Source organism: Schistocerca americana, chromosome 9 (genome assembly GCF_021461395.2).
Source record: "Schistocerca americana isolate TAMUIC-IGC-003095 chromosome 9, iqSchAmer2.1, whole genome shotgun sequence".
In the NCBI taxonomy this organism is placed as follows: domain Eukaryota; kingdom Metazoa; phylum Arthropoda; class Insecta; order Orthoptera; family Acrididae; genus Schistocerca; species Schistocerca americana.
The window spans coordinates 42120465-42145775 of record NC_060127.1 but is presented as its reverse complement, the minus strand read 5'-3'; the positions used below and the strand labels follow the sequence as shown (position 1 = coordinate 42145775).

At 41.8% G+C, this 25311-nt stretch overlaps 1 protein-coding gene across 1 annotated transcript in view; it reads left to right on the top strand.

Moving 5' to 3' along the window:
- Positions 1-21825: 21825 nt before the first annotated feature.
- LOC124551015 (gamma-interferon-inducible lysosomal thiol reductase-like) overlaps positions 21826-25311 on the top strand; it is a 39903-nt gene continuing 36417 nt past the window's right edge. Inside the window, exon 1 of the mRNA XM_047125860.1 lies at positions 21826-21981. Coding sequence (XP_046981816.1) covers positions 21922-21981 — 60 coding nt within the window. The 5' untranslated portion in view covers positions 21826-21921. The remainder of the gene's footprint in view (positions 21982-25311) is intronic.

The following is a 25311-nucleotide window of genomic DNA, read 5'->3' as shown; positions in this document are numbered from 1 at the left end:
GTGCCCCACGTAGACGAGAGTGTATTATGTCGGAGACAAGTGAAATCGAACGTAGGAAAATTATTGCACCTCCTATGTTGGATGCTTCTGTACCAGAGGTAGCCGAAGTGTGTGGACAGGCACTGTATCGAAGGATTATGTTGCTTACAGAGAGAAAGCGGAAAAACGTCATCGCTGAAGTCTCGGTGCGGACGAAAGAGTGTTATTGTCACAGACGGTCATTTGCAGAGGACTGTCACGAAAAATGACAACCGATGCAAAAATCACTGCACAACTGAATGTTACACTCGCGAATCGTGTCAACTCGAAAATAACACGAAGGAAACTACGTAAGCTGGTAATTCGAGGGTGAGCTGGAATTTCAAAACCGCACATCATTGACGCAAATGCTCATATCAGGAAAATGTAGTCCCGAAGCCACAAAACTTGGACTGTGTAGAAACGGAAGAATCATTTTCTTGGATGAATCTTATTCTACACTGTTACCAACTCCTGGCCGAGTTTACGTCTGTTTCTGAAGCCTATGTTGCAGACTCCAAGAGTGAGATGTGAGGAGAGGTGCTCGGTGATTATTTGTGCAGCCATATTGTGGTGTTGGCAACGGCCTTGTCGCAGTGGATACACCGGTTCCCCTGGGATCACTGAAGTTAAACGCTGTTGGAAGTGGTCGGCACTTGGATGGGTGACCATCCCGCCGCCATGCGCTGTTGCCATTTTTCTGGGTGTACTCAGCCTTGTGATGCCAAATGAGAAGCTACTCGACCGAATAGTAGTGGCTTCGGTCAAGAATACCATCATTACGACCGAGAGAGCGGTGTGCCGACCCCACGCCCCTCCTATCGGCATCCTCCTTGAGGATGACACGGCGGTCGGATGTTCCCGGTAGGTCACTCGTGGCCTGACAACGGAGTGCGATATATTGTGGTGTTAGTCTACAACGTCACATTACTGTCAAGGATTAAGTGACCGATTTGCCTTATCAGGCCTATCAATATTCGTCCCCCAATGGTGATGGTGTGGTCCAAGACGATAGGGTTCCATCACAGTCATCAGATTTCAATATACTACTGTCCTTTGGGGGAAGCATGCGTTGTGCCTGAGCCGTGGCGAGCTGGCGCCAGTGTTATTTTGTTCATGTATCGTTGAGATTGATTGTGGTTGAGCTAAGCTATCTTTGCTTTTCGCGTGTGCTATCTTCCAGATTGGCGGGCGAAGCGAGTTGGTTGTTAGCCTTCGACGGGTAAACCTCGAGATCTCGTGACATTCGCGGGGAGACGAGTGTCAACGGCTGCCGAAAGAGTTTGATGACCGTTATATTTCGTGGTGTGAAAATGATCGGGCGTTTGGGCGACATGGGCAACTTGGAGATACAGGCTCTGTGATTTCGCTGGGAAAAAAATTTGAAGTGAAGCAGTGAAGCTGTGGAACCGGCTGCCTCGTATTGTGTACATGATATGAAGTAGGTGGTCGTAATTGTTTTGTTGACCGACGCACTCAGAGCCATTTAAACTTTATTATTGCGGTGAGACTTTCGTAGTCGAACTTTAAGATGGTGTGGAAGAGTTCAGTTGGCCTATTTAAATGGTGGCCGTTATTTTAAAGATTTGTCAGAAGTTTAACTAGTGTTTTGTGTCCCTTGTAATCAAACGATTTTATGTTGGCGTTTTCAAAGCTAACTCTATTAATACAGTAGTCTACGGGTAAAATGCTTAAGGTCAAAGCTGCGATTTGTCAGTAGTGTAATCTGTTCCTTTACACACTTACCCATATATGGAGTCAAAGGTTCTGCCGAATGTTTCTATGTTTCAGAGTTATTGGAAGGTCTTTGTGATTCGGGCAGGAACTTTTGATTGTGCCAGCGCCTTGGCGGGAAGTGAAATATCGTCCGAGATCTAGGCCCGGCAGTGTTAAAGAACCTGGCCACTACCGGGAGTGGTTCGCGTGTAGCCTTCCAAAGTTTAGTATTTATCTTCCTTCCGCCAAGGCGGATTAAGCTGGCAGATATATAAATATATATTGTATGTAACCTGTTCCTATATGAAACTGTTTCCTTAAATATTACGGATTGACAGCAGGCTAAACCTTAAGCTGCATAGCATCCGCTGAGTTCCTTGTGCAGCTCTTTCTAGTAATTTTTTATTAACACGTCTCAGCACGTGAACATTTGTTTTTAAAGATCAGTATTTCTGCACTAGTTTTTATTTAAGTGGTTCTATCATGTGAAAATTACCGAACTATCAGTTTAATAAGTCACAGCTGCAAAATACTAACACGAATTCTTTACAGACGAATGGAAAAACTGATAGAACCCAACCTCGGGGAAGATCAGTTTGGAATCCGTAGAAATGTTGGAACACGTGAGGCAATACTGACCCTACGACTTATCTTAGAAGAAAGATTAAGGAAAGGCAAACCTACGTTTCTAGCATTTGTGGACTTAGAGAAAGCTTTTGACATTGTTGATTGGAATATTACTCTCTTTCAAATTCTGAAGGTGGCAGGGGTAAAATACAGGGAGCGAAAGGCTATTTACAATTTGTACAGAAACCAGATGGCAGTTATAAGAGTCGAGGGGCATGAAAAGGAAGCAGTGGTTGGGAAGGGAGTGAGACAGGGTTGTAGCCTATCCCCGATGTTATTCAATCTGTATATTGAGCAAGCAGTAAAGGAAACAAAAGAAAAGTTCGGAGTAGGTATTAAAATCCATGGAGAAGAAATAAAAACTTTGAGGTTCGCCGGTGACACTGTAATTCTGTCAGAGACAGCAAAGGACTTGGAAGAGCAGTTGAACGGAATGGACAGTGTCTTGAAAGGGGGTATAAGATGAACATCAACAGAAGCAAAACGAGGATAATCGAATGTAGTCGAATTAAGTCGAGTGATGCTGAGGGAATTAGATTAGGAAATGAGACAATTAAAATAGTAAAGGAGTTTTGCTATTTGGGGAGCAAAATAACTGTTGATGGTCGAAGTAGAGAGGATATAAAATGTAGACTGGCAATGGCAAGGAAAGCGTTTCTGAAGAAGAAAATTTGTTAACATCGAGTATAGATATAAATGTCAGGAAGTCGTTTCTGAAAGTATTTGTGTGGAGTGTAGCCATGTATGGAAGTGAAACATGGACCATGGACGATAAATAGTTTGGACAAGAAGAGAATAGAAGCTTTCGAAATGTTGTGCTACAGAAGAATGCTGAAGATTAGATGGGTAGATCACATAACTAATGAGGAGGTATTGAATAGCATTGGGGAGAAGAGGAGCTTGTGGCACAACTTGACTAGAAGAAGGGACCGGTTGGTAGGACATGTTCTGAGACATCGAGGGATCACCAATTTAGTATTGGAGGGCAGCGTGGACGGTAAAAATCGAAGAGGAAGACCAAGAGATGAATACACCAAGCAGATTCAGAAGGATGTAGCTTGCAGTAAGTACTGGGAGATGAAGAAGCTTGTACAGGATAGAGTAGCATGGAGAGCTGCATCAAACCAGTCTCGGGACTGAAGACCACAACAACAATATCATGTTATATAAGTGTCATTAAGTCAACCTTTACTTGTAATTGTTTTCATTTCTATAAATGCCTGGCACATTAAGTTTTGTTATAACTATCTCTTAAGGGACTGTTTATTTGAGTACTGAGTACGTTGGGTTTATAATTGTATTTGCAAAGCTTTATCTAGTGGTTCGTCCACAATTTGTTATTGTCAAATTCCGTAAAAGGTGTAATGTCAATAAATTGTTTTAATTATAAATTGTGACCACCAGCCATGATTCTGGTGTGTAAGTGTGGTACGAAAAGGCGCCCACGTACCAGTTCCTATCCACTTCCATAATCGTTAGCTGAACTTGTCACTATTTCGCAAGAAGAATGGTACAAAAGTCTCGCGAAAACCATGAAGAACCTGTATTTATCCATTCCGAGACAACTGAAAGCTGTTTTAAATGCCAACGGTTTTCCTATATCGTATTAAGCATGGCAGCGTGTTGTGTTTTTTGTTGTTTCCATATTCTTTCTCGCCCGCTGTAGCTCCGTCACTGTGACTGCTATCGACAGTTTGCAGTTACGTCATAAGAAATGTGGCCGTCGTCATGTAACGAGGAGATTAAGAATAAAGGACTTCTAGACTGAACTATCCAGTAACGCACACCTTATGCCCAATAGCCTCTTAACGCTCGTCATAAGCGGAACACAGTTGGTTTTTTTTTTCTTTATTGTTATTTTAAACCTGTACAACAGGAAGGCTGTCAGCAGCATTCTACGCCGCTCTTCAGCCAGAGGATACACAAAGAGAAGAAACACTGAGAAGACACATAAGTGACAGAACAGTGGGCAATAAAACAGTAGACACATAAAGACAAACACGGAGCCATTCACACTCGACGATAATCCACACTGCAAACTGTTGATACGACGCACAAACACTGAAGAAGACGATGGCACTGGTGAACGATGGAGTGTGACGGTGAACACTGAACACTAAACATGACGGCACACACGAAACACTGATGGCGGTGATCTCAGATGTGTGAAAATGTCCACGTAGCGTGTGTGAGTCCGGGGACCTGCCAAGAGGGGAACAGGGGTGAGGTGGGGGCGACGGGAGAAAAAAAGGATGCCAATGGCTTGGGGGCAGGAGGAGAGGGACAGGGGAGGGGAAGCCCATGGGAGGAGGGGGGAGAAATGGAGGAGGGAGCGAAAAGGGAGAGAAGGGAGGGAGGGTGCCCAGAGGAGCAAGCACAGGAGGAGGGCGGGAGGATTAAAGTTGGTACGAAGGGTAGATGGAGGGGAGGAGGGCATCATCAGGGAGGGGGAGCTGGCGGAAGCCATCTTGGGAGAGGGTAAGGAGGGTGGAGAGATGGAGACCGGGTGGGACGTGCGAATACAGGCGCGGCAGCGGGCGGGGTGGGAGAGGATCAGTGAGACGAGAAGGTGAGGAGGATCGAGTTTGCGGGAGGTGTACAGGATCCGTATCCTTTCAAGGAAAAGGAGGAGGTGGGGGAAGGGGATGAGATCGTACAGGATCTGCGTGGGGGAGGGGAGACAGATGCGATAGGCGAGGTGGAGAGCATTAAGTTCAAGGATTTGGAGGGATTTATAAAAGGTAGGGGGGGCGGAGATCCAAGCCGGATGGGCATAACAAAGGATAGGGCGGATGAGGGACTTATAGGTGTGGAGGATGGTGGAGGGGTCCACACCCCACGTACGGCCGGAGAGGAGCTTGAGGAGACTGAGTCGGGAGCGTGCCTTGGCTTGGATTGTCCGGAGGTGGGGAGTCCAGGAGAGGCGGCGGTCGAGGGTGACGCCAAGGTACTTAAGGGTGGGAGTGGGGGCGATAGGACGGCCATAGATGGTGATGCAGAAATCAAGGAGGCGGAAGGAAGGGGTGGTTTTGCCTACAATGATCGCCTGGGATTTGGAGGGATGAACACAGTTGTCATCAATAGTGTTTTAATAGCAGGCAGCATAAAATACCTACTAAAATTAATTACCTCTAGCAGTAGCGATTTATGAAGAAATATGATTGGCATACAACATTTGTAATTGGAGTATGTACAGAGTGTACAGGAAAGAACTCCCTGATTTCAAAATTAAATATCTCGAAAACAAAGATCGATAGAGGAATGCAGTAAACGGTATGTTTATTGTGAAAGCTGTAAGAAGTTTATACAGCAGTTTGAAATAATAGTTACAAAAGCTTCTAACGGATGGCGCTGTAATCGCCATACGTAATGCCTAGTATAAATAGTGATCCGAAGCCCAGAGCGATCAGTTCCACTATTGAAACGTGAAAGGAGGTTAGCGTACCGAAGGAAGAGATTAAAACCATGTACTCCATTGAACAACGCGTTTTTCTGGTGCTAGAGTACCACAGGTTAGAAGAGAGTCATACGGCAACAAGGCGAAGTTTTCAAGCACGATTTAATGTTCCAAAAGGACCCTATCCGAAAACCATTCGTACGCTCTTCGCAAAATTTCAACAAACAGGCAGTGTAACTGATGATCTAGTGAGGCATGTTGGCCGCAAGCAAACCGCAGTTACGCCTGAAAAAATCGCCACAGTTTCTGGAATTATTCAGCGAAATACAATGTCATCCGTCCGTAGTATTGCATCTGAGACTGGTTTGAAGCGTTCCAGCACGCAGAAAATACTGAGAAAGAGCCTACACACGTTTCCATTCAAAATTCAAACGCACCAGGGCATACCCGTACGAGCTGTGCAACAAAGGGTTGCCTTTGCTAATCAGATGCTCACAATGATTGATAGTGAAGGATTTGATGTTGGCTGCATCTGGTTTACAGATGAAGCACACTTCCACCTGAATGGATATGTGAATAAGCAGAACTGGCGATTTTGGGGTTCCGAAAAGCCATATCGGTGTGAAGCGAAACCCCTGTATTCTCCTAAAGTTACTGTGTGGGCTGCAGTATGCAGCAGAGGCATTATTGGCCCTTTTTTCATTCGAGAAACGGTCACTGGTGCACGTTACGTTGCAATTTTGGAACAATTTGTCGCCACACAGCAAGCGTTGGTGGATCGACCAGGTACTGAATGGTTTATGCAAGATGGAGCCCGACCACATCGGAGCGAACAAGTGTTTCGCTTTCTTGAGGAATACTTCGGGAATCAAGTCATTGCTTTGGAATATCCCAAATTTACTGGTGTAGGCATGGATTGGCCTCCAAATTCGCCGGATTTGACTCCCTGTGACTTATTTTTGTGGGGCACAGTGAAAGACATAGTCTACCCGAAGCATCCCGCCACGCTGGACGAGATTGAATCGGCGATCTCTGTGGGATGTGAATCCATTTCGGTTGAGACACTACGAAATGTGATGGCGAATTTCATTCTTTGTTTGCGCTGACCACTCAACTATCGGGGCGGACGTTACGGTAAATGAAACTTTTACATATTCTAATATACCGGGTGATCAAAAATTCAGTATAAATTTGAAAACTGAATAAATCACGGAATAATGTAGATAGAGAGGTACAAATTGACACACATGCTTGGAATGACATGGGGTTTTATTAGAACCAAAAAAATACAAACGTTCAAAAAATGCCTGACAGATGGCGCTGCATCTGATCAGAAAGCAATAATTAGCCTAGCAAAGTAAGACAAAGCAAAGATGATGTTCTTTACAGGAAATGCTCCATATGTTCACCATCGTTCGTCAACAATAGCTGTAGTCGAGGAATAATATTGTGAACAGCACTGTAAAGCATGTCCGGAGTTATGATGAGGCGTTGGCGTCGGATGTTGTCTTTCAGCATCCCTAGAGATGTCGGTCGATCACGATACACTTGCGACTTCAGGTAACCCCCAAAGCCAATAATCGCACCGACTGAGGTCTGGGGACCTGGGAGACCAAGCATGACGAAACTGGCGGCTGAGCACACGATCACCACCAAACGCCGCGCGCAAGACATCTTTCACGCTTCTAGCAATATGGGGTGGAGCGCCATCCTGCATGAACATCGTATGTTCCAGCAGGTGTTTATCAGCCAGGCTGGGGATGATGCGATTCTGTAACATATCGGCGTACCTCTCACTCGTCACGGTAGCAGTTTTGCTGTCCAACGCCATCTGTCGGACATTCTGTTATTTTTTTTGTTCTAATAGAACCCCATGTCATTCCAAGCATGTGTGTCAATTTTTACCTCTCTATCTACATTATTCCGTGGTTTATTAAGTTTTCAAATTTATACTGACTTTTTGATCACCCTGTATTAATAGCCACCAAGGTGCTTCTTAGTCACACTTCAGCTGTGTAGTTTTTATTTCAAAAACTGTGTACAGTTACAGCCTCTGCACTGTTGTGCTCTGATTGTCGCGCTGTTAATACTCACTATGAAAATGACTGAGGCTGCTTCGTGTTCCGTGGTGAAACACGTGTATGGGTTGGAAAGTGCCGAGAAATAGGTTGTTCTTAATGTTTGTCACAAGCTTTCAGAGAAAAATCAGCTTTGAACTTTTCCAAGAAATTGTACTTAATTAAGGAGTCTTTCAAAACGCAATGCACAGCTGTGTCGATAGCGTTGCAAAATAGTAACTGATTACAATCCACGGATCGAAGGTTAAAATTTAGCTCGCTTTGGTCGTAATTTCTTTCGTTCAATTAGAACACGTACATCTTTTAAATGTAAAATTCATTAATTATATGCTACTTAACGCATACCTAATCATTATTTTTAGTGAGAATGCAGGTAAGTACGTATTGTACACAAAATTACAATTTCATTGCAGTTATAAATTCTTAACTATACAGGGTGAGTCACCTAACATTACCGCTGGATATATTTCGTAAACCACATCAAATACTGACGAATCGATTCCACAGACCGAACGTGAGGAGAGGGGCTAGCGTAATTGGTTAATACAAACCATAAAAAAATGCACGGAAGTATGTTTTTTAACACAAACCTACGTTTTTTTAAATGGAACCCCGTTAGTTCTGTTAGCACATCTGAACATATAAACAAATACGTAATCAGTGCCGTTTGTTGCATTGTAAAATGTTAATTACATCCGGAGATACAGTAACCTAAAGTTGACACATGAGTACCACTCCTCCGCTGTTCGATCGTGTGTATCGGATAGCACCGAATTACGTAGGGATCCAAAAGGAACAGAAGAGACTGGAACAGCACATTACGTCCACATGCTAACACCTTTTTATTGGTCTTTTTCACTGACGCACATGTACATTACCATGAGGGGTGAGGTACACGTACACACGTGGTTTCCGTTTACAATTACGGAGTGGAATAGAGTGTGTCCCGACATGTCAGGCCAATAGATGTTCAATGTGGTGGCCATCATTTGTTGCACACAATTGCAATCTCTGGCGTAATGAATGTCGTACACGCCGGTGTACATCTGGTATAATGTCGCCACAGGCTGCCACAATACGTTGTTTCATATCCTCTGGGGTTGTAGGCACATCACGGTACACACTCTCCTTCAACGTACCCCACAGAAAGAAGTCCAGAGGTGTAAGATCAGGAGAACGGGCTGGCCAATTTATGCGTCCTCAACGTCCTATGAAACGCCCGTCGAACATCCTGTCAAGGGTCAGCCTAGTGTTAATTGCGGAATGTGCAGGTGCACCATCATCCTGATACCACATACGTCGACGCCTTTCCAGTGGGACATTTTCGAGCAACGTTGGCAGATCATTCTGTAGAAACGCGATGTATGTTGCAGTGCTCTCCGATACACACGATCAAACAGCGGAGGAGTGGTACTCAAGCGTCAACTTTGGGTTACAATATCTCCGGATGTAATTAACATTTTACAATGCAACAAACGGCACTGATTACGTATTTGTTTATATGTTCAGGTGTGCTAACAAAACTAACGGGGTTCCATTTTAAAAAACGTAGGTTTGTGTTAAAAAACATACTTCCGTGCATTTTTGTATAGTTTGTATTAAACAATTACACTAGCCCCTCTCCTCACGTTCGGTCTTTGGAATCGATTCGTCAGTATTTGATGTGGTTTACGAAATATATCCAGCGGTAACGTTAGGTGACTCACCCTGTATATATATATTATAAAAGATTTTTAGTAAAGGTTGTTTAAATAAAGAAAACATAACAAATTAAATTTTTGAGACAAAGATGAGAAACCAGATTCTCCCTATTTCCACTTTGTCCTTCGTATTATACCACAGATGTGGTCTCGCACGAGCCAGAGTGATGTCATCGGAAGATGGACAACAATTTTCTGCTTTTTTTTGCGTCAAACAAATCTCTCGCAGAAAAATTACCCTTTGTTTAAGTTTGGAACTTTTATCGTTTCTAGCAGGAACGAGAGCATCTTATGGTCTCCGTCTGGTCCTCTAGGAACCGTGCAGTATTACTGGAGTTTTGCCGAATATTATTTCATTCTGTTTAAAAATTAAATGACATTCGAAGCTATACTGTTTCTGTGCTAGTGTCTTTTTGCGTCGTAACTGCAGCTGCAGGTCACGTGGACCTGTTAGCTGACCTTTGCTCTCCAAGTTACATACGCCCGTAAAGCTGTTGTCCCGTCGATGTGCGTATAACGCACACCATAAAACTTATCCTCATTATAGTACTTGACTGTGTACTCGAGACAGCGTGGCTTCCGCTTCACGTGAAACGAAATCCAATGAGTTTCTAGATAACGCGGAAGAATACGCGGTGTAATGTTTACATCAGGTCTATTCTTATGGTTAACACAATATAGAAGAAAACAGCCATATAGTCACAAATAGATCTTTGAACTTTCATGTCTGCAGGAAAAAATTCCAGCTGGCAAAGTTTTTTCCAAAGGCAGATAACCCTGAATATCATTACTGAAGACAGACCGGTTTTCCTCAATTATATAATGTCAGTTTAAAGTGGTGTTATCGCCAATAACCGAATGCCCCACGTGATTTCTTTTTCAGGGCACAAAAAAATGGGCATTATCCTTTCCAGTTCAAAGAAAAAATTTTCACTTCGTTTTTCAGTTTTCTAGTTTTTCCTTTTACAGTTTCCTAGAATTTAGTTAGCTGCTTACTGGCTAATTAGATAGCTTCATATAAAATGGATCATTTGCACGTTAAATCGTAATGAAGTGCAACGAGTCGTTCTTCATTCACATCGCAATTTAGTTCTTAAATATTGCTGCATGCTGAATGGTTGGTTCAAATGGCTCTGAGCACTATGGGACTTAACATCTGAGGTCATCAGTCCCCTAGAACTTAGAACTACTTAAACCTAGCTGACCTAAGGACGACACACACATCCGTGCCCGAGGCAGGATTCGAGCCTGCGACCGTAGCGGTCACGCGGTTCCAGACTGAAGCGGCTAAAACAACTCGGCCGCTGCATGCTGAATATTTACAATTTTTTTAACATACAGATGTGAGGTACTGATTCCTACCAAGCACCTTCTTCTATACATTACAATAACAGAAATTCATCCGCGAAATACGAGCTGTCAAGGAGAAACATTTTCAGTTTGTTTTCAAATTTTAATTTGCTGTCTGTTGTCACTGGATAAGTTACCAAAAATTTTATTTTCAGCATTGTACATCCCTTTCTGAGACAAAGACAGCATTAATGTGGAGTAATGAATGTCATTTCTCCTTCTGATGTTGTAATTATCTACATCACTGTTTATTTTGAACTATTGTGTATTATTTATAACAAGCAGTACTCAGAATACCAACTCCTTAAAAAGATGTCTACAAGATGATCCTGGGTGAGCACCTTTTTCATGATTCGAAAAGCAAATGGCGCTGATCTAAGTTGTTTTACAAGTTGCAATATGTGCTTTTTCCAGTTTAGATTATATTCAATGTGGGCACCTAAGAATTTTGAAGTTTCCATGAAATTTATTATTCGCTCGCCAACTCTTACACTTACCATTGAGTATACAGGAGTGCATATGTTGTCTTTTTAAAAGTGAGACTAAGGCTATTGGCAGAAAAACGATCGGTGGCGGTATTAAGAACAATGTTTACCATTTCTTTTGTTTCTGTATCTATGCCTCGATTGATTACAATACTAATGTCACCTACAAAAAGAAATAATTCTGCTTTTTTCTACATATTTGACTTAAGATCGTTGAATCCATATGTGATTGCTCCCCAGACAGAATAACGTCCATAGATCACACAAGTTGTATTTCTAAGTACAGATTTGTGCATTATCTTGGTTACGTATGACATTATCCATTGGTTAGCTGTACCATCAATCCCATAAAGCCAAAATTTGTATTGATGAGCGCTGTGCTACACACAGCCCAGTGCCTTAGATAACGCCTTAGAAAATACCAACTGGCGCTATTTATTATTAAATGTTTGTAAAGTTTGGTGACTCATGTAAATGGCGTTCTCAGTAAAACAATCCTTCAGAAATCCAAACTGTGATTTGCCAAAGATATTATTGTTGCTTAGGTGAGATACTAATCTAGAGCACATCACCTCAGTGGTGACACAGGTCGGTAGTTATTCACTTCTTTCTCATAACTTTTGTTAGTTAGAGGTTTGACAAGGGTACATTTCAGCACCTCTTGAAAAATGCCTTATGTTAGTGATACATTGCATATTTAAGATAAGACAGGGTTTATTGTACGGGAACAAATGTTTAGTACCCTGTAGAAAACACCACCAAACCCAGATGAGACTTCATTGTTGAGCGTATATACAACGTTCTTAAATGCAGAAGGAGAAGTCGGTGACAGATTCACATTACTGAATTTTGTGAGAGTTGCTTTTACAACACAGTGATTTTTCTCTTGCACTGTGTTTCCCTATACTTCCTGATATATTTACGAAATGATGATTAGTTACATTTCCTACCTGAGACTCATCATTTATAGCCCTTCCATTCAGTTTGGTAGTGACGTTACACCATTCTGTGGCTGGTTGTCCTGTTAGTCATTTCCTTACATTCCATACAGCCTTAACTCTGTCGTCAGATTAATGATTCCTGACATTATGTGAGTATTCCTTGATTTCTTAATGACTTATCTTAGTAATTTTGATTTGTTTTCGTAGTTTGCAACTACCATAGGATCTCTACCTGTTCTTGCCAACACATACATTTCGCTTTTCCATTCATAAGCTGCTTCAATCGCTTTAATGATCCACAGTTTTTTTATGTGGTTGTTTAATGTCTTTCCTGATCAGCTTATGTGGAAAGCTAATTTCAAACTATATGTAGTTATCATTAAATAGGTTAAATTTTTTGTTATTATTTGGTTAGTTATAATCTCTTGTAAAGTATTTTCAAGGACATTTGTCCTAGGGTCATTAATTATTCTGATTTCCACTAAGGAGTATCTATACTTCAAGGCACTATCTTACTTATACTAACTGTGAATCATAATCAGAGAGAGTGTTTATTACTGAATAAACAATAATTTTCTTACTTTGAGCTTTAATGAAGAAAACATGACACTTAAGGCCCTACTGTCTTTATCCATCTGTTGGAAAGTTAATTACTGAGATTAATTTTTAGGACCCAAATAAGGTTTCCATATCACTTTTCCTATCAGAGCGCTTTAGAAGATCTACACTGAAGTCACCACAGACTATTAACTTCTTGCTGTTGTCTGACAGACAGCATAGTAAAGAATCTAGATTCCTCATACGCTGTTCAAAATTTCCCAGTGGGGATCTACATGCAGTTACAATCAAAAGTGAATTATTTTTCAGTATTAATTCACAAGTACACACTTATATGTGCTGATCACCACAAAATCTACTTTTCTCTACGTTTCTGAACTTGTGTTCTATGTAAATATGTAACTACTCCTCCTTCTCCCATATTAGTTCTGCGTGAGTACACCGCTACAGTGTAATCTTTTACGTGTAAACCCATGATTATGTGTTGCTCAGATAGGCATAGGATTATTTTTCAGAGCTCTCTAAATTTTCCTAGTAGACAAAAAGCTCTTCTTACCCACTCTTCTAATTTTTTGACGAAATAAGCTAACCTTACTTCTCTGTACATTCTTAAGCATTTTTGGAGCTCCCCTGCTGTTTTGAATTCTTTTAAAACATAATGCCTAATACTGATTCTACCCTAAAACCTCTCTGGCACCAGTCATTTTAAATTCACGTCGCAAATTAATTCGTAAATATGGCTATTTGCTGAATATTTGAGTTTTTTAATATACAGATTTGACTTAGTAATAGTCTCCCATATTAAATTTCACGCACCACTAAAATAGAAAGTCTTTTACAAAATAGCAGTTGTCAAGGAGAAACTTAACTCCAAGTGTACCTTACTATTTAGGCACTTAAACAGTAACTTATGTGTAACATATCGTCATAAAATTGGATTATTTTCATTTCTGTCCCCCTTTGTCAGATAGAAAGTCAAATGATTTGAAACTTACTGAATTAAAAGGTTCCATTATTAAACTCAAAAGTAACACAAGTTTCCTTCTAGCAAGTTTAATAGACAGCACATTTTTATTGAATAGGTCTGCTTCTACCTGCTTCGACTAAAAGCTTTTAGAGCACTCAGATATTATGGTAGAGGGGAATAAATTGCTTCTTCTTACACTATTTTGCACTAGAATAAGTTTCAGCAATTTATTTTCGTTATGAAAGTGTCTATGTAGAACTTATTTTACAATACATTTCCCCTGTTCTAAAAAAAAAAAAAACTTAATGTGGTGTCACCGCCAGACACCACACTTGCTAGGTGGTAGCCTTTAAATCGGCCGCGGTCCATTAGTATACGTGGGACCCGCGTGTCGCCACTGTCAGTGATAGCAGACCGAGCGCCACCACACGGCAGGTCTAGAGAGACGTCCTAGCACTCGCCCCAGTTGTACAGCAGACTTTGCTAGCGATGCTACACTGACAAATACGCTCTCATTTGCCGAGACGACAGTTTAGCATAGCCTTCAGCTTCGTCATTCGCTACGACCTAGCAAGACGCCATTACCAGTTTATATTGCGATTGTAATTATGTACCGTCAAGAGCGATGTACACCAATTATGGATTAAAGTTAAGTATTACATCAGCAACGTACCTTATTGGCTATATTAATCACATTGTCCTGTTCCAGACCTCACGCCAGTTTGCGTGAGCTTAAACGCGTGCCTTTCGGCTACCCGTCACTCTCGATTGGCTGTCTTGCCAGTCCACAACACTTAACTTGTTTCCATTCTGTACAAAAACAGCCAACTCGAACCTCACTGAGGTGGAAGGACAAGCATCTATTGATCTATTGTTGGCTCTTGGTTGAAGTTGTCAAGAAGACACTGTGGTCGCTCCAAAATGGTGTGGGTTGCATGCACTGACCAGGAAAGTACTTGGGCTCGAACAAACAGATCTGTATGGACGTTTGGTTACAGGACCATTATGTACCTCTGAATGTGCTGGTGGGTGTCGTTTTACTGCAAAGCTCTGCAGTCGTGCTCTAGATATCACTTTAGATGTGATTGTAGACGCCATACGCAATGCAGCAATCTTAACAGTTGCATACCAATGGGTGGGATCATAACTGACACCAACGAAGTTTTTAGGCTAAAACTCCTGACGTGTTCAGTAGTTTATTTAATAAATACATGACATTTATCATAATTATAATTGCTACAATCGACAATAAGAACAGCTTTTGGTTTACACTCATTGTTGAGTTACAGCGATTGTTATAACTGAAGGTGTATACGGTCAACAATCACCATTCGCAGTCAACCGGTAAACAGTGTGGTGAGCGGAAGGTAATATCTTTTTGGCATTTGACAGAATGTACAAGAACATGAAATCGACAGATGACGGAATTAGGAATTTGCTTGATAGTTCAGACAATGAATTTAGTGGTGAACTGTCCGAAAGCTCAAACAGTACTGGAAGAAAGAAGTACCTGAAAGATCTTGCGTGTGAACTTTGTGACCTCAACATGAAAAGACGCGCTCAAAATGCTGTAGGCCTACACTCAAAATACACTACAGCGTTATCAACTTTTGGATATGACTGTAATCAAAATCAAGGTACTGTGAGCAAAGGAAACAACGTTACGGAGCCGCGACGGAAAGTAACACGTGCAGCTGTGCATAATCTGCCAAAGAAAGGACGCTGTTACTTACGCGCCAGAAGCAAAGACCGTAAGTACATGAAGGGTTGCACTTCTTGCAGGAAGTATATCTGCCTTGCAGGAAGTAATTCGTATTGTAAAGTGTTCTGAATGTGAACTGAGTAATCTTTGTAATTGTGAAATTACTACAAATAAGTGTAAAAAACTATTTATTTTTTACTAAAAATGTCCCAGAAACCCTTTCCCAGTAATAATAATGAACATTTTAATCTTCTAATCTGCCAAAATTATGGAAATACGTAAGTAATGTGATTTATCCTGGATAGAGAATGTGTGATGGTTGTGGGGTCAGTCGCTGACCCCTCCCATTGGCGTTGGCCAGTCCAACATACAGCATTGGTATGCAACTGTTAACTATAAATGTAAATGCGATATGTCAATAAAATGCTCCGAGCAATACGAATGACTGAAAAACGCACAGTGAAGAAATGCAAGTTGATCGCATGGTGTATTTGCACATTCTATAATATCAGTGTTGAAAGCCACGTCAATGACGCTTTTGAAGTTGTTCACTGGTTCACCAATATCGTAGCCAGCGTTCTGCCACGCGTAACGAAGCATTGGTCTGTATACTCCCGCAGATAACTGATTGTAAATGACAGAATGCAATTTCGGCTGAGTATTACTGGAACGTAGTTTAATGAAGTCTGTTATTCTCTTGACATAAATTTTATATTGCCTGAAGAAATACACATTCAGAGGTTGTGCATATTTTGTAGTTTTAGGCGGAATGATTTTTAAATCTACATGTTTTCCGCCAGATGGTTCCAGTAGCACTCGTTCATCCTTATGTCCAGACCAAGAGTCACAAAGTACTAATGACTTTTTCGACAAATTTGGATTCAAAACCGACAGAAAAAACGTCTTCAGATGTTGTTTCGTCATCTTCCCACTCACACTTGCATCGACGACGACATTTGGAGGGCATCGCCTTTCTATTTCCCTTGACACGCGGGGTCCAAACTTCCTACTGGATTCTTGAAAGCAGATATAGAGTTTGTGTGCCAATCGTCCGTCCATTGATACAGCAACATCGGTCGTGTTAACTATGTGTTGCTCAGTTAACTGATTGCAACATCGCGACAGTGTTTCTCTCCCCTTTCATGGATAGTGTTCTGTCACAAGAAAGTTCATAGTTGAACTGACTCTGATCACAGTTCCATAAAGAACTAATATCGATGTTTTCTCTCATGATATGCTCATTGACGTCAGCAACAAACGTTTGAGCTCCTTCAATCAGCTCTTCTTCGTCATCGTTATCTTTTCGTGCTTGGAGCATAGTGATAAGGCGTGATGTTATCCTAAACTCCTTTTTCAAATTAGTAATAAATCCTAGTGAAGCTGTAAAGTTTGTACACCCGAGATTTCTGGCTACGTCCAATGCCCAATGTTGTAAATGCCAATAATGAACGGCGGAACCGCATTCTCGCGCATCATCGAATTTTGCCATAACACGCTCCTTGATGGACTTGAACAGCAGTGTACGATTTCCTTTGAAAACTGTATTTCCTTCTCTTTTCTTTGCCACGTAATCCAGTATGTTTTTAATATTGCTTTTAGACTTCACTTTAGAGTATCTAGCTTGTCGTATGTGTCGAAACCTCTTACGTAATAATCATCGTACATGTTCTCCAGTGTGTTGTCATCAGACGCCGTGATGATACTTGCAGCTTTATAACCTTCTTCTTGGGAGACGGTTGGTATCCACTGTAACTGCTTCCATCGCCTCTTCCCGCACTTGCCATAGCACTACCGTCTGTAATGAGTTGTTCGTCATTATCATCCCTGCCATCATCATTATGTGTTAGTGGTACAACAGTATCTGTTTCTCACTTATGCTCATATTTCTGCACTATAATAGATACCAGAAAACATGCGAATGATTCGTCTTCTACACCAATACTATCTTCACGAAGAAGGGTTCTTCGTAACTTCATCTCAACCAATCCCAATATATTAGCAGGAATGATTACCAATCGCCGAGCCATCTGACGCTTCAATACACAAATAATGTCACAAAACGCAACTTCAGAGGCACACTCCACCGTCCCTACTGGTCCCGACTGGCGTACCGGCAGGTCAGTGTGCAGTGCGGCGTGGCATACGAAGATGCCTCTAACGGACGACTGCAGAGTTTTGCAGAAGAGGAGTATCACTAGTGCAATCAGAGACCTTTACATTATTTCTCACACGATTTTAGTGTATATGTGTTTGTTCGAGACCAAGTACTTTCCTGGGGAGTCCTGTGGTCCGACTGAACCGATCATTGGTTGGTAGTGTTTATATCCACTTGCTTGGAGACCATCTGCAGCCATTCATGGACTTCATGATCCGAACCGTGTCAGCAGGCCCCAATTTTTCAAGATTGTTTTGAAGAACATGTCGGAATCATGGGAATCGATTGAACTTGTCTCTTCAACAGAGCACTGTTGAGTTTGCCTGTCGTTGGATTGAAGTGTCAATTCGGAAAAGAAAACTGTGTCCACCGAGCGTGCTGTGAATGTGGTATAAATAAAAGTAATTGTATTTTAGCACTTGCGCGTAAAAGGCAAAGGTCCTGAGTTCGAGTCTCGGTCCGGCACACAGTTTTAATCTGCCAGGAAGTTTCATACCAGCGCATACTCCGCTGGAGAGTGACAATTTCATTCTTGAAATTGTATTTTGCGTTTAACATGCATCTATCTTTAATATAGCGATCAGCTTCCTCTCTAACAAGGGAACCTCCCCATCGCACCCCCCTCAGATTTAGTTATAAGTTGGCACAGTGGATAGGCCTTGAAAAACGGAACACAGATCAATCGAGAAAACAGGAAGAAGTTGTGTGGATCTATGAAAAAATAAGCAAAATATACAAACTGAGTAGTCCATGGGCAAGATAGGTAACATCAAGGAGTATGTGAGTTACGGAGCGCCGTGGTTTCGTGGTTAGAGTGAGCGGCTGCGGAACGAGAGGTCCTTGGTTCGTCTTCCCTCGAGGGAAAAGTTAATTTTTTATTTTCGGACAATTATTATCTGTCCGTCCGTTATTTTTCATCATTTTTTTTGAGAGTGATTATCACATCCACAAGAAAACCTAAATCGGGCAAGGTAGAAGAATCTTTTTACCCATTCGCCAAGTGTACAAGTTAGGTGGGTCAACAACATATTCCTGTCATGTGACGCACATGCCGTCACCAGTGTCGTATAGAATATATCAGACGTGTTTTCCTGTGGAGGAATCGGTTGACCTATGACATTGCGATCAAATGTTTTCAGTTCCCATTGGAGAGGCACGTCCTTTCGTCTACTAATCGCACGGTTTTGCGGTGCGGTTGCAAAACACAGACACTAAACTTATTACAGTGAATAGAGACGCCAATGAACGAACGGACAGACCATAACTTTGCGAAGATAAAAAAAGTAAACTTTTCAATCGAGGAAGGACTTGAACCAAGGACCTCTCGTTGGGCAGCCGCTCACGCTAACCACAGGACCACGGCGCTCCTTAGCTCAGATTCTCCTTGGTGTGGCCTATGTTGCACATGGACTACTCAGTTTGTATATTTTGCTTATTTTTTCATAGTTCCTCACAGCTTCTTCCTGTTTTCTCGATTGATCTGTGTTCCGTTTTCCAAGGCCTATCCACTATTCCAACTTATAACTATATCTGAGGGGGGTGCGATGGGGAGGTTCCCTTGTAAGTATATAATTTAATAATTTATTTTAGAAATTTTTTTTTAGTCTGTATGAAAACTTTGCAACAAAACAGCCTCCTTCGAGTTCCATGCGTTAATGCCGCCAAGAGCGCATGCGCTGATTCGCGACAGGTATATCCCGCGCGAATTGTGTAATGTAATAGGCCTACCAGAACCAGTCTGCAGTCCCAAAGGCGCGCTGCCGCGTAGGTGTACTCCTTAGATGCATCTTGTAACGGGGCTTAACTGTCATAACGTTGCCAGACGATCCTAGATTAATACTAATACATTCGTACGGAAACAAAGACAGACAACCAAGTAGTTAAATACTTTAACAGCTTCACCAACTCCTTTGCGAGGCCCCCACAGGCACGAGGTCTAGTATAAATCGCGCAAAAAAGGAGGTAAACTAGCGGTAACGTGATGTATTGATAGTAATGTGATTAGACCATATTAATAATGATAATGCAATTTTTACTAGATTCTGCACTCAAGGCAATTTCTTAGCCGATTTTGGTGCAATTCGGAGAAAGAGAGAGCAGAGTTTTGAAGTGCGTTGCGTCGGTTCACGATTGTGTTCAGGAGGAATAATGTCTGATGACGCAAAGGTGGCTTGAGCCTGACATTTTACCCGGATTGCCTTCACGCAATCTGATTCTTCGATACAAATACCTAAGGGACCTAACTTGACATTTAAAAAAATGGGGGAAATGGATACACGAAAGTGGGTATTGGTAATGGTTATCAAATCTGAGATTGAATACATTACTAGCCTCCCGAAAACAACCGAGAGTCTTTGTGTAGACGCACATTACAAAAACATAACATTTTACCAACTACAACTTGATGTCTGTTCCACTCTTTTATGACAAATATTTTATATACAGAGCATCCTAAACCCAATAGTATTACAGAGGCCGTCAGCAGCGTAACGCGTAGCGCCGACACGGCACCTCTATCATTGAGTCCAGTCTAAAGAAGAAGTTTTTCTCTATTCCTTTCTTGAGGTCCATCTTCTGTCAGATACAACGCCTTCTTCGTAATAAATACAACTGTAATGTTGCCTTTTCAACCAATAATAGTTTGAAAAAAATGTGTTCATAACTTAAAATCGACCCGTTCCCCTTTGAAAGACTCTGGTGTCTATAAAATTCTTTGCGACACCTGCTCTTCTTACTACGTAGGACAAACAAGACGTGATTTTACAGTCAGATACCAATATCTTTAAAGAAAAAATGGTACTAGCACTCAGAATTAGTCTTTTGCCGACCACCTTCTGATTACAGATCATTCGCCTAAGCTGTTCACGACATCAACATTCTGCACACTGAGAAGAAAGGCGTAGATTAAATGTTCTCGAAGAATTAGAAAGTTTTTAAAACATCTTGCTCGAAATGGCTTCCTTCTTAATGAGCAGCTACAACTACGTAATAGAAGCTTCTTCAACGGTATAAAGCCGTTGCTTGATATTTGATTTCGCGTTCCTTCGTGCAGTTACCGAAATATTTTTTCTAAGTTGATTTATAATTTCTTGTTCATTAAATGGTTTATATTATCTACATTCCATATTACATCGTTATTTCTACTCGCTGAGTTATTCAGCTCCCTTTGTAATTCTTTAATGGCGTTTTCAGCCTTTAAACTGTACTTCTAGGCTCTTATGTAGACAAATTGTTACCATGTCTGCTGCTGACAGATAAAATATTGCCTCTTACTTCATATATTAAATAATGTTCATCACAATATTGGCCTGTCTACATTTCGAATGTTAAGAAGCCTGTTTGTATTTGCGGCTACTAGATGGCACTTTTGGCGTAATGTTCACCTGCCGGGCGCCTCAGAGGTCTGATGCTACTGCAGCTCGATAGGTGTGAGCAGCCTGCAGTGGGTTGCCGTCTATGGTTTCCATTTCAGAATTCTGTGACTAAAGCTTTATCGCTTAATATTTACTTTATACGTGACATGTAAGTACTGTGCCTTTTCTTTTTATACTGTTAGTCAGTACTTAAACTTATAAAAACATTTTTTCCCTAAAACTTTACACTCATGTTATAGGCCAGTTTCAATGATTTATTTCTGATGAAGGCACTCTTAGAAGTGGCCGAAACGTAGGTCAAATAATTTTGCGGCCGAGCGCTGTTTATTGGTTTAATTTTAAGGAGAGGGTTTTCTGCATCGTTGATTGGAAAATGTAATGATACACTGACGTCATTGAGTAATGCATAATTTTCCTCGTCTGGTACTGATATCTTGTTACTTTGTTTCTCTCTGTTAAGATGTCACCCGTGGCAGAATGCAAGCTTTTCTATGGGAATGACACAGACCAGTGTCTTTTTATGATCGAGTGTTATTCTGTGGTTTTTGCGAGCTTCCGTTCTGGCTTGCCTAAAGCACGGTGCGGTCATCGATCGCGTGAGTCTGCCAGTTACCCGCTCCGCAATGGAACAAGTCTGCTGACCTCTGTAGCGGGGTGTGTTATCGCCTCGCGAGAGATTACACGTTTTCCTGCTTGGCACGGAGTCACCTCGACGCAGCTGCGTTTCTACGCAACATACGCAACACCCGTCGGTGAGGTTTTGTTTCCTTTCCGACGCACACCAGCCGGCGGGCAGCGTATAAATGGACAGAGCTGCCCTTCCCTGGACTGTCGCCGCCGCCACACCGCCAAGATGTTTCTGCCACGGGGTGTTCTCTCTGCGTTCGGTCTCGCCATCTTGCTTCACGCACAAGTAAGTACTTCCCAATGTCTTCCTTCGTTCCTTAGCATGAAATTCGAGGATCACTGTAAAAGTGATGGGCGCTTGTTTCTCCATACAATTTTATCAAGACAATGAAAAAAAAATTTGCAAGATACTTGATGCCTAACAAACGGATCCTCATGGAATCGCATAACCAAATTTACTTCCTATAGAAGTAGATTAGTGCCCATACATCTATTTTCTAATGCAGTATGCAACAGATCTCAAATGAATAAGTACACTACTGGCCATTAAAATTGCTACACCAAGAAGAAATGCAGATGATAAACGGGTATTCACTGGACAAAAATAGTATACTAGAACTGACATGTGATTACATTTTCACACAATTTGGGTGCGTATATCCTGAGAAATCAGTACCCAGAACAACCATCCCTGGCCGTAATAACGGCCTTGATAAGCCTGGGCATTGAGTCAAACAGAGCTTGGATGGCGTGTACAGGTACAGCTGCCCATACAGCTTCAACACGATACCACAGTTCATCCAGCACGGCGTTCCGAATTACTCTCTTGAACCCACCGATTCCATATTCTGCTAACAGTCATTGGATCTCGACCAACGCGAGCAGCAATGTCGCGATACGATAAACTGCAATCGCGATAGGCTACAATCCGATCTTTATCAAAGTCGGAAACGTGATGGTACGCATTTCTCCTCCTTACACCAGGCATCACAACAACGTTTCACTAGGCAACGCCGGTCAACTGCTGTTTGTGTATGAGAAATCGGTTGAAAACTGTCCTCATGTCAGCACGTTGTAGGTGTCGCCACCGGGTCCAACCTTGTGTGAATGCTCTGAAAAGCTAATTATTTGCATATCACAGCATCTTCTTCCTGTCGGTTAAATTTCGCATCTGTAGCACGACAACTATGTGGTGTAGCAATTTTAATGGCCAGTAGTAAAAAAAAAGGAAGTAAAATTAAAGTACGGAAAAGTCGGAATTGAAGATTAAAAGATTTCCTATCACTGCTAAGTATCCAGCAACTAAAATTGGAGAATGGTTTCTTGATCATAAATAAAGAAATACGTGTTTTAGCAATTCTGGAAATTTAACTCCTATGGAGGTAAATGGAGTCGTCGTGTGACTAGGGCCTCCCGTGGGGTGGACCGGTCGCCTGGTGCAAGTCTTTTGAGTTTCCGCCGGTTCGGCGATTTGCGCGTCGATGGGGATTAGATGACGATGATAGAGACAACACAACACCCAGTCCCTGAGCGGACAAAATCTCCGACCCAGGCGGGAATCGAACCCAGTCCCCTTGGAATGACAGTCCGTTGCGCTGACCACTTTTTTTTTTCTCATTTTGTTCACTTGTGTTCGTTGCGTCTGCTCGGGGCGGACGTCGTAAGACATCCGTTTGAAGTTCGTTGTTGATCGATTAACTCAGTTTTTTTGTTGGAGAGGGCAGCTAACCCTCTGACCGAACACGCTGAGCTACCGTGCCGGCTACTAACGGGGCGGATGTTGCATGGAGGTCTAACTGTGAATGAAAGCTTTCTTGAAAATAAATCATTATTAAAGAAGTACCAGAGCAATTTAAATCAATGAAAATTGGAGTTTGACTTGCAACTTAGAACTAAAAAATAAGTGTTTCTGTCTATTTCGAAGTTCAACCCCTAAGCTTTTATGGAAATAAAACGTGTCACTATGAAAAAATTTTCAAAGCTAAAGCTGTGAAAATTTGTATTGCGCTTGTCAGTTACAAATAAAAAAATATGTTTTTCAGAGTTTTTTTTTGGAAATACAGCCTCTGACACAGTGATGTATGCACTCCGTCTTCCGGTCACAAGTGGCCCATCTGGACCATCTGACCGCCGTGTCATCCTCAGTGGAGGATGCGGATAGGAGGGGCGTGGGTCAGCACACCGCTCTCCCGGTCGTTATGATGGTTTCCTTTTAACCGGAGCAGCTACTATTCGGTCGAGTAGCTCCTCAATTGGCATCACGAGGCTGAGTGCACCCCAAAAAATGGCAACAGCACATGGCGGCTGGATTGTCACCCATCAAAGTGCCAGCCACGCCCGACAGCGCTTAACTTCGGTGATCTCACGGGATTCCGTGTATCCACTGCGGAAAGGCCGTTGCCGACAGAGTGATATAGGGAATGAAATTTTTATGAAAGTATTTCGTCATATAAAAAATTTTCTTTTAATTTAAATTTATAAAAATCGGTTTGTGGCTTGTAAGAAAACGTATGTTAGGGGATGAGACTCTCTATGCAACTGCCACCACGAGAACTCATAAGGCAAGTTTAACAAGGAGCTCCGGCTACAGCTACCAGAACCGCTTTTTGGTCAGAAGTGCATCCGGAAAAGACTCTGCTTCTATGGCTGAAATTAGCGTGGAAAGTTTAGGTGATGTTGCGTTTTGTGAAAAACATAATTCCATTAAATAAAAAAAAAACTGTTGAGACCATACAGTCTACATAAGCAAAGCAGCGGGTGGTAAGCTAGTTTACTACGAAATGGAAATTTCAACCAAAGATATTGTGTCATAATTGACTAAATGAAGCCGCACGGAGTGGCCGCGTGGTTTGAGGCGCCGTGTCACGGTTTACACAGCCCCTCCCGCCGGAGGTTCGAGTCCTCCATCGGGCATGTGTGTGTGTGTGTGTTGTTCATGCATAAGTTAGTTTAAGTAGTGTGTAAGTCTAGGGACCAATGACCTCAACAGTTCGGTCCCTTAGAAATTCACACACATTTGACCATTTTCGTCTAAATGAAAATAAAATGTTTTTGTTTCCACTCACTAATCGCATGAAAATGAACTATAATTTGCAGAGAGATAAGAAACGATATATCCTGAAAAACGTAGGTAGATAGAGAAATAAAAAAAGTATTTTTTCCATTTGATCTTACACATTTTGGTAAGGAATTTTAATTTGTTTTAACGACTTGCATTTTCATACAGTTAATAGTTGAAATTGAAAAAAATGTTTTGTTTATTAAAAATGATTCAAGAATATGAAGAAATCACATTACGTAACAATTTGATCTGCTTTACAGTATGGTCTATTTTGGTCGAAGATCATTTTCCAGCACGGACTCCTACGAACAGTCTAACATTCTGCGTGGTGTCTGTTTGCTCTAAGTCGTGTCTCCCTACGACTTTCGCGCAACGACGCTCTGAGCGTGTTTTTTAGGGAATTGACTAGTTTGAACATGGGACCTGTTGCTGGTAAGGAGACGCCAGACCACACATGACATGTAGAGTTCAGAAGAGTTCAGTGAGACTAGCGATGATATAATCAAATACCTAATGATTTCAGCGTCAGCTCCACTACACTCCCTGTAAAAGAAT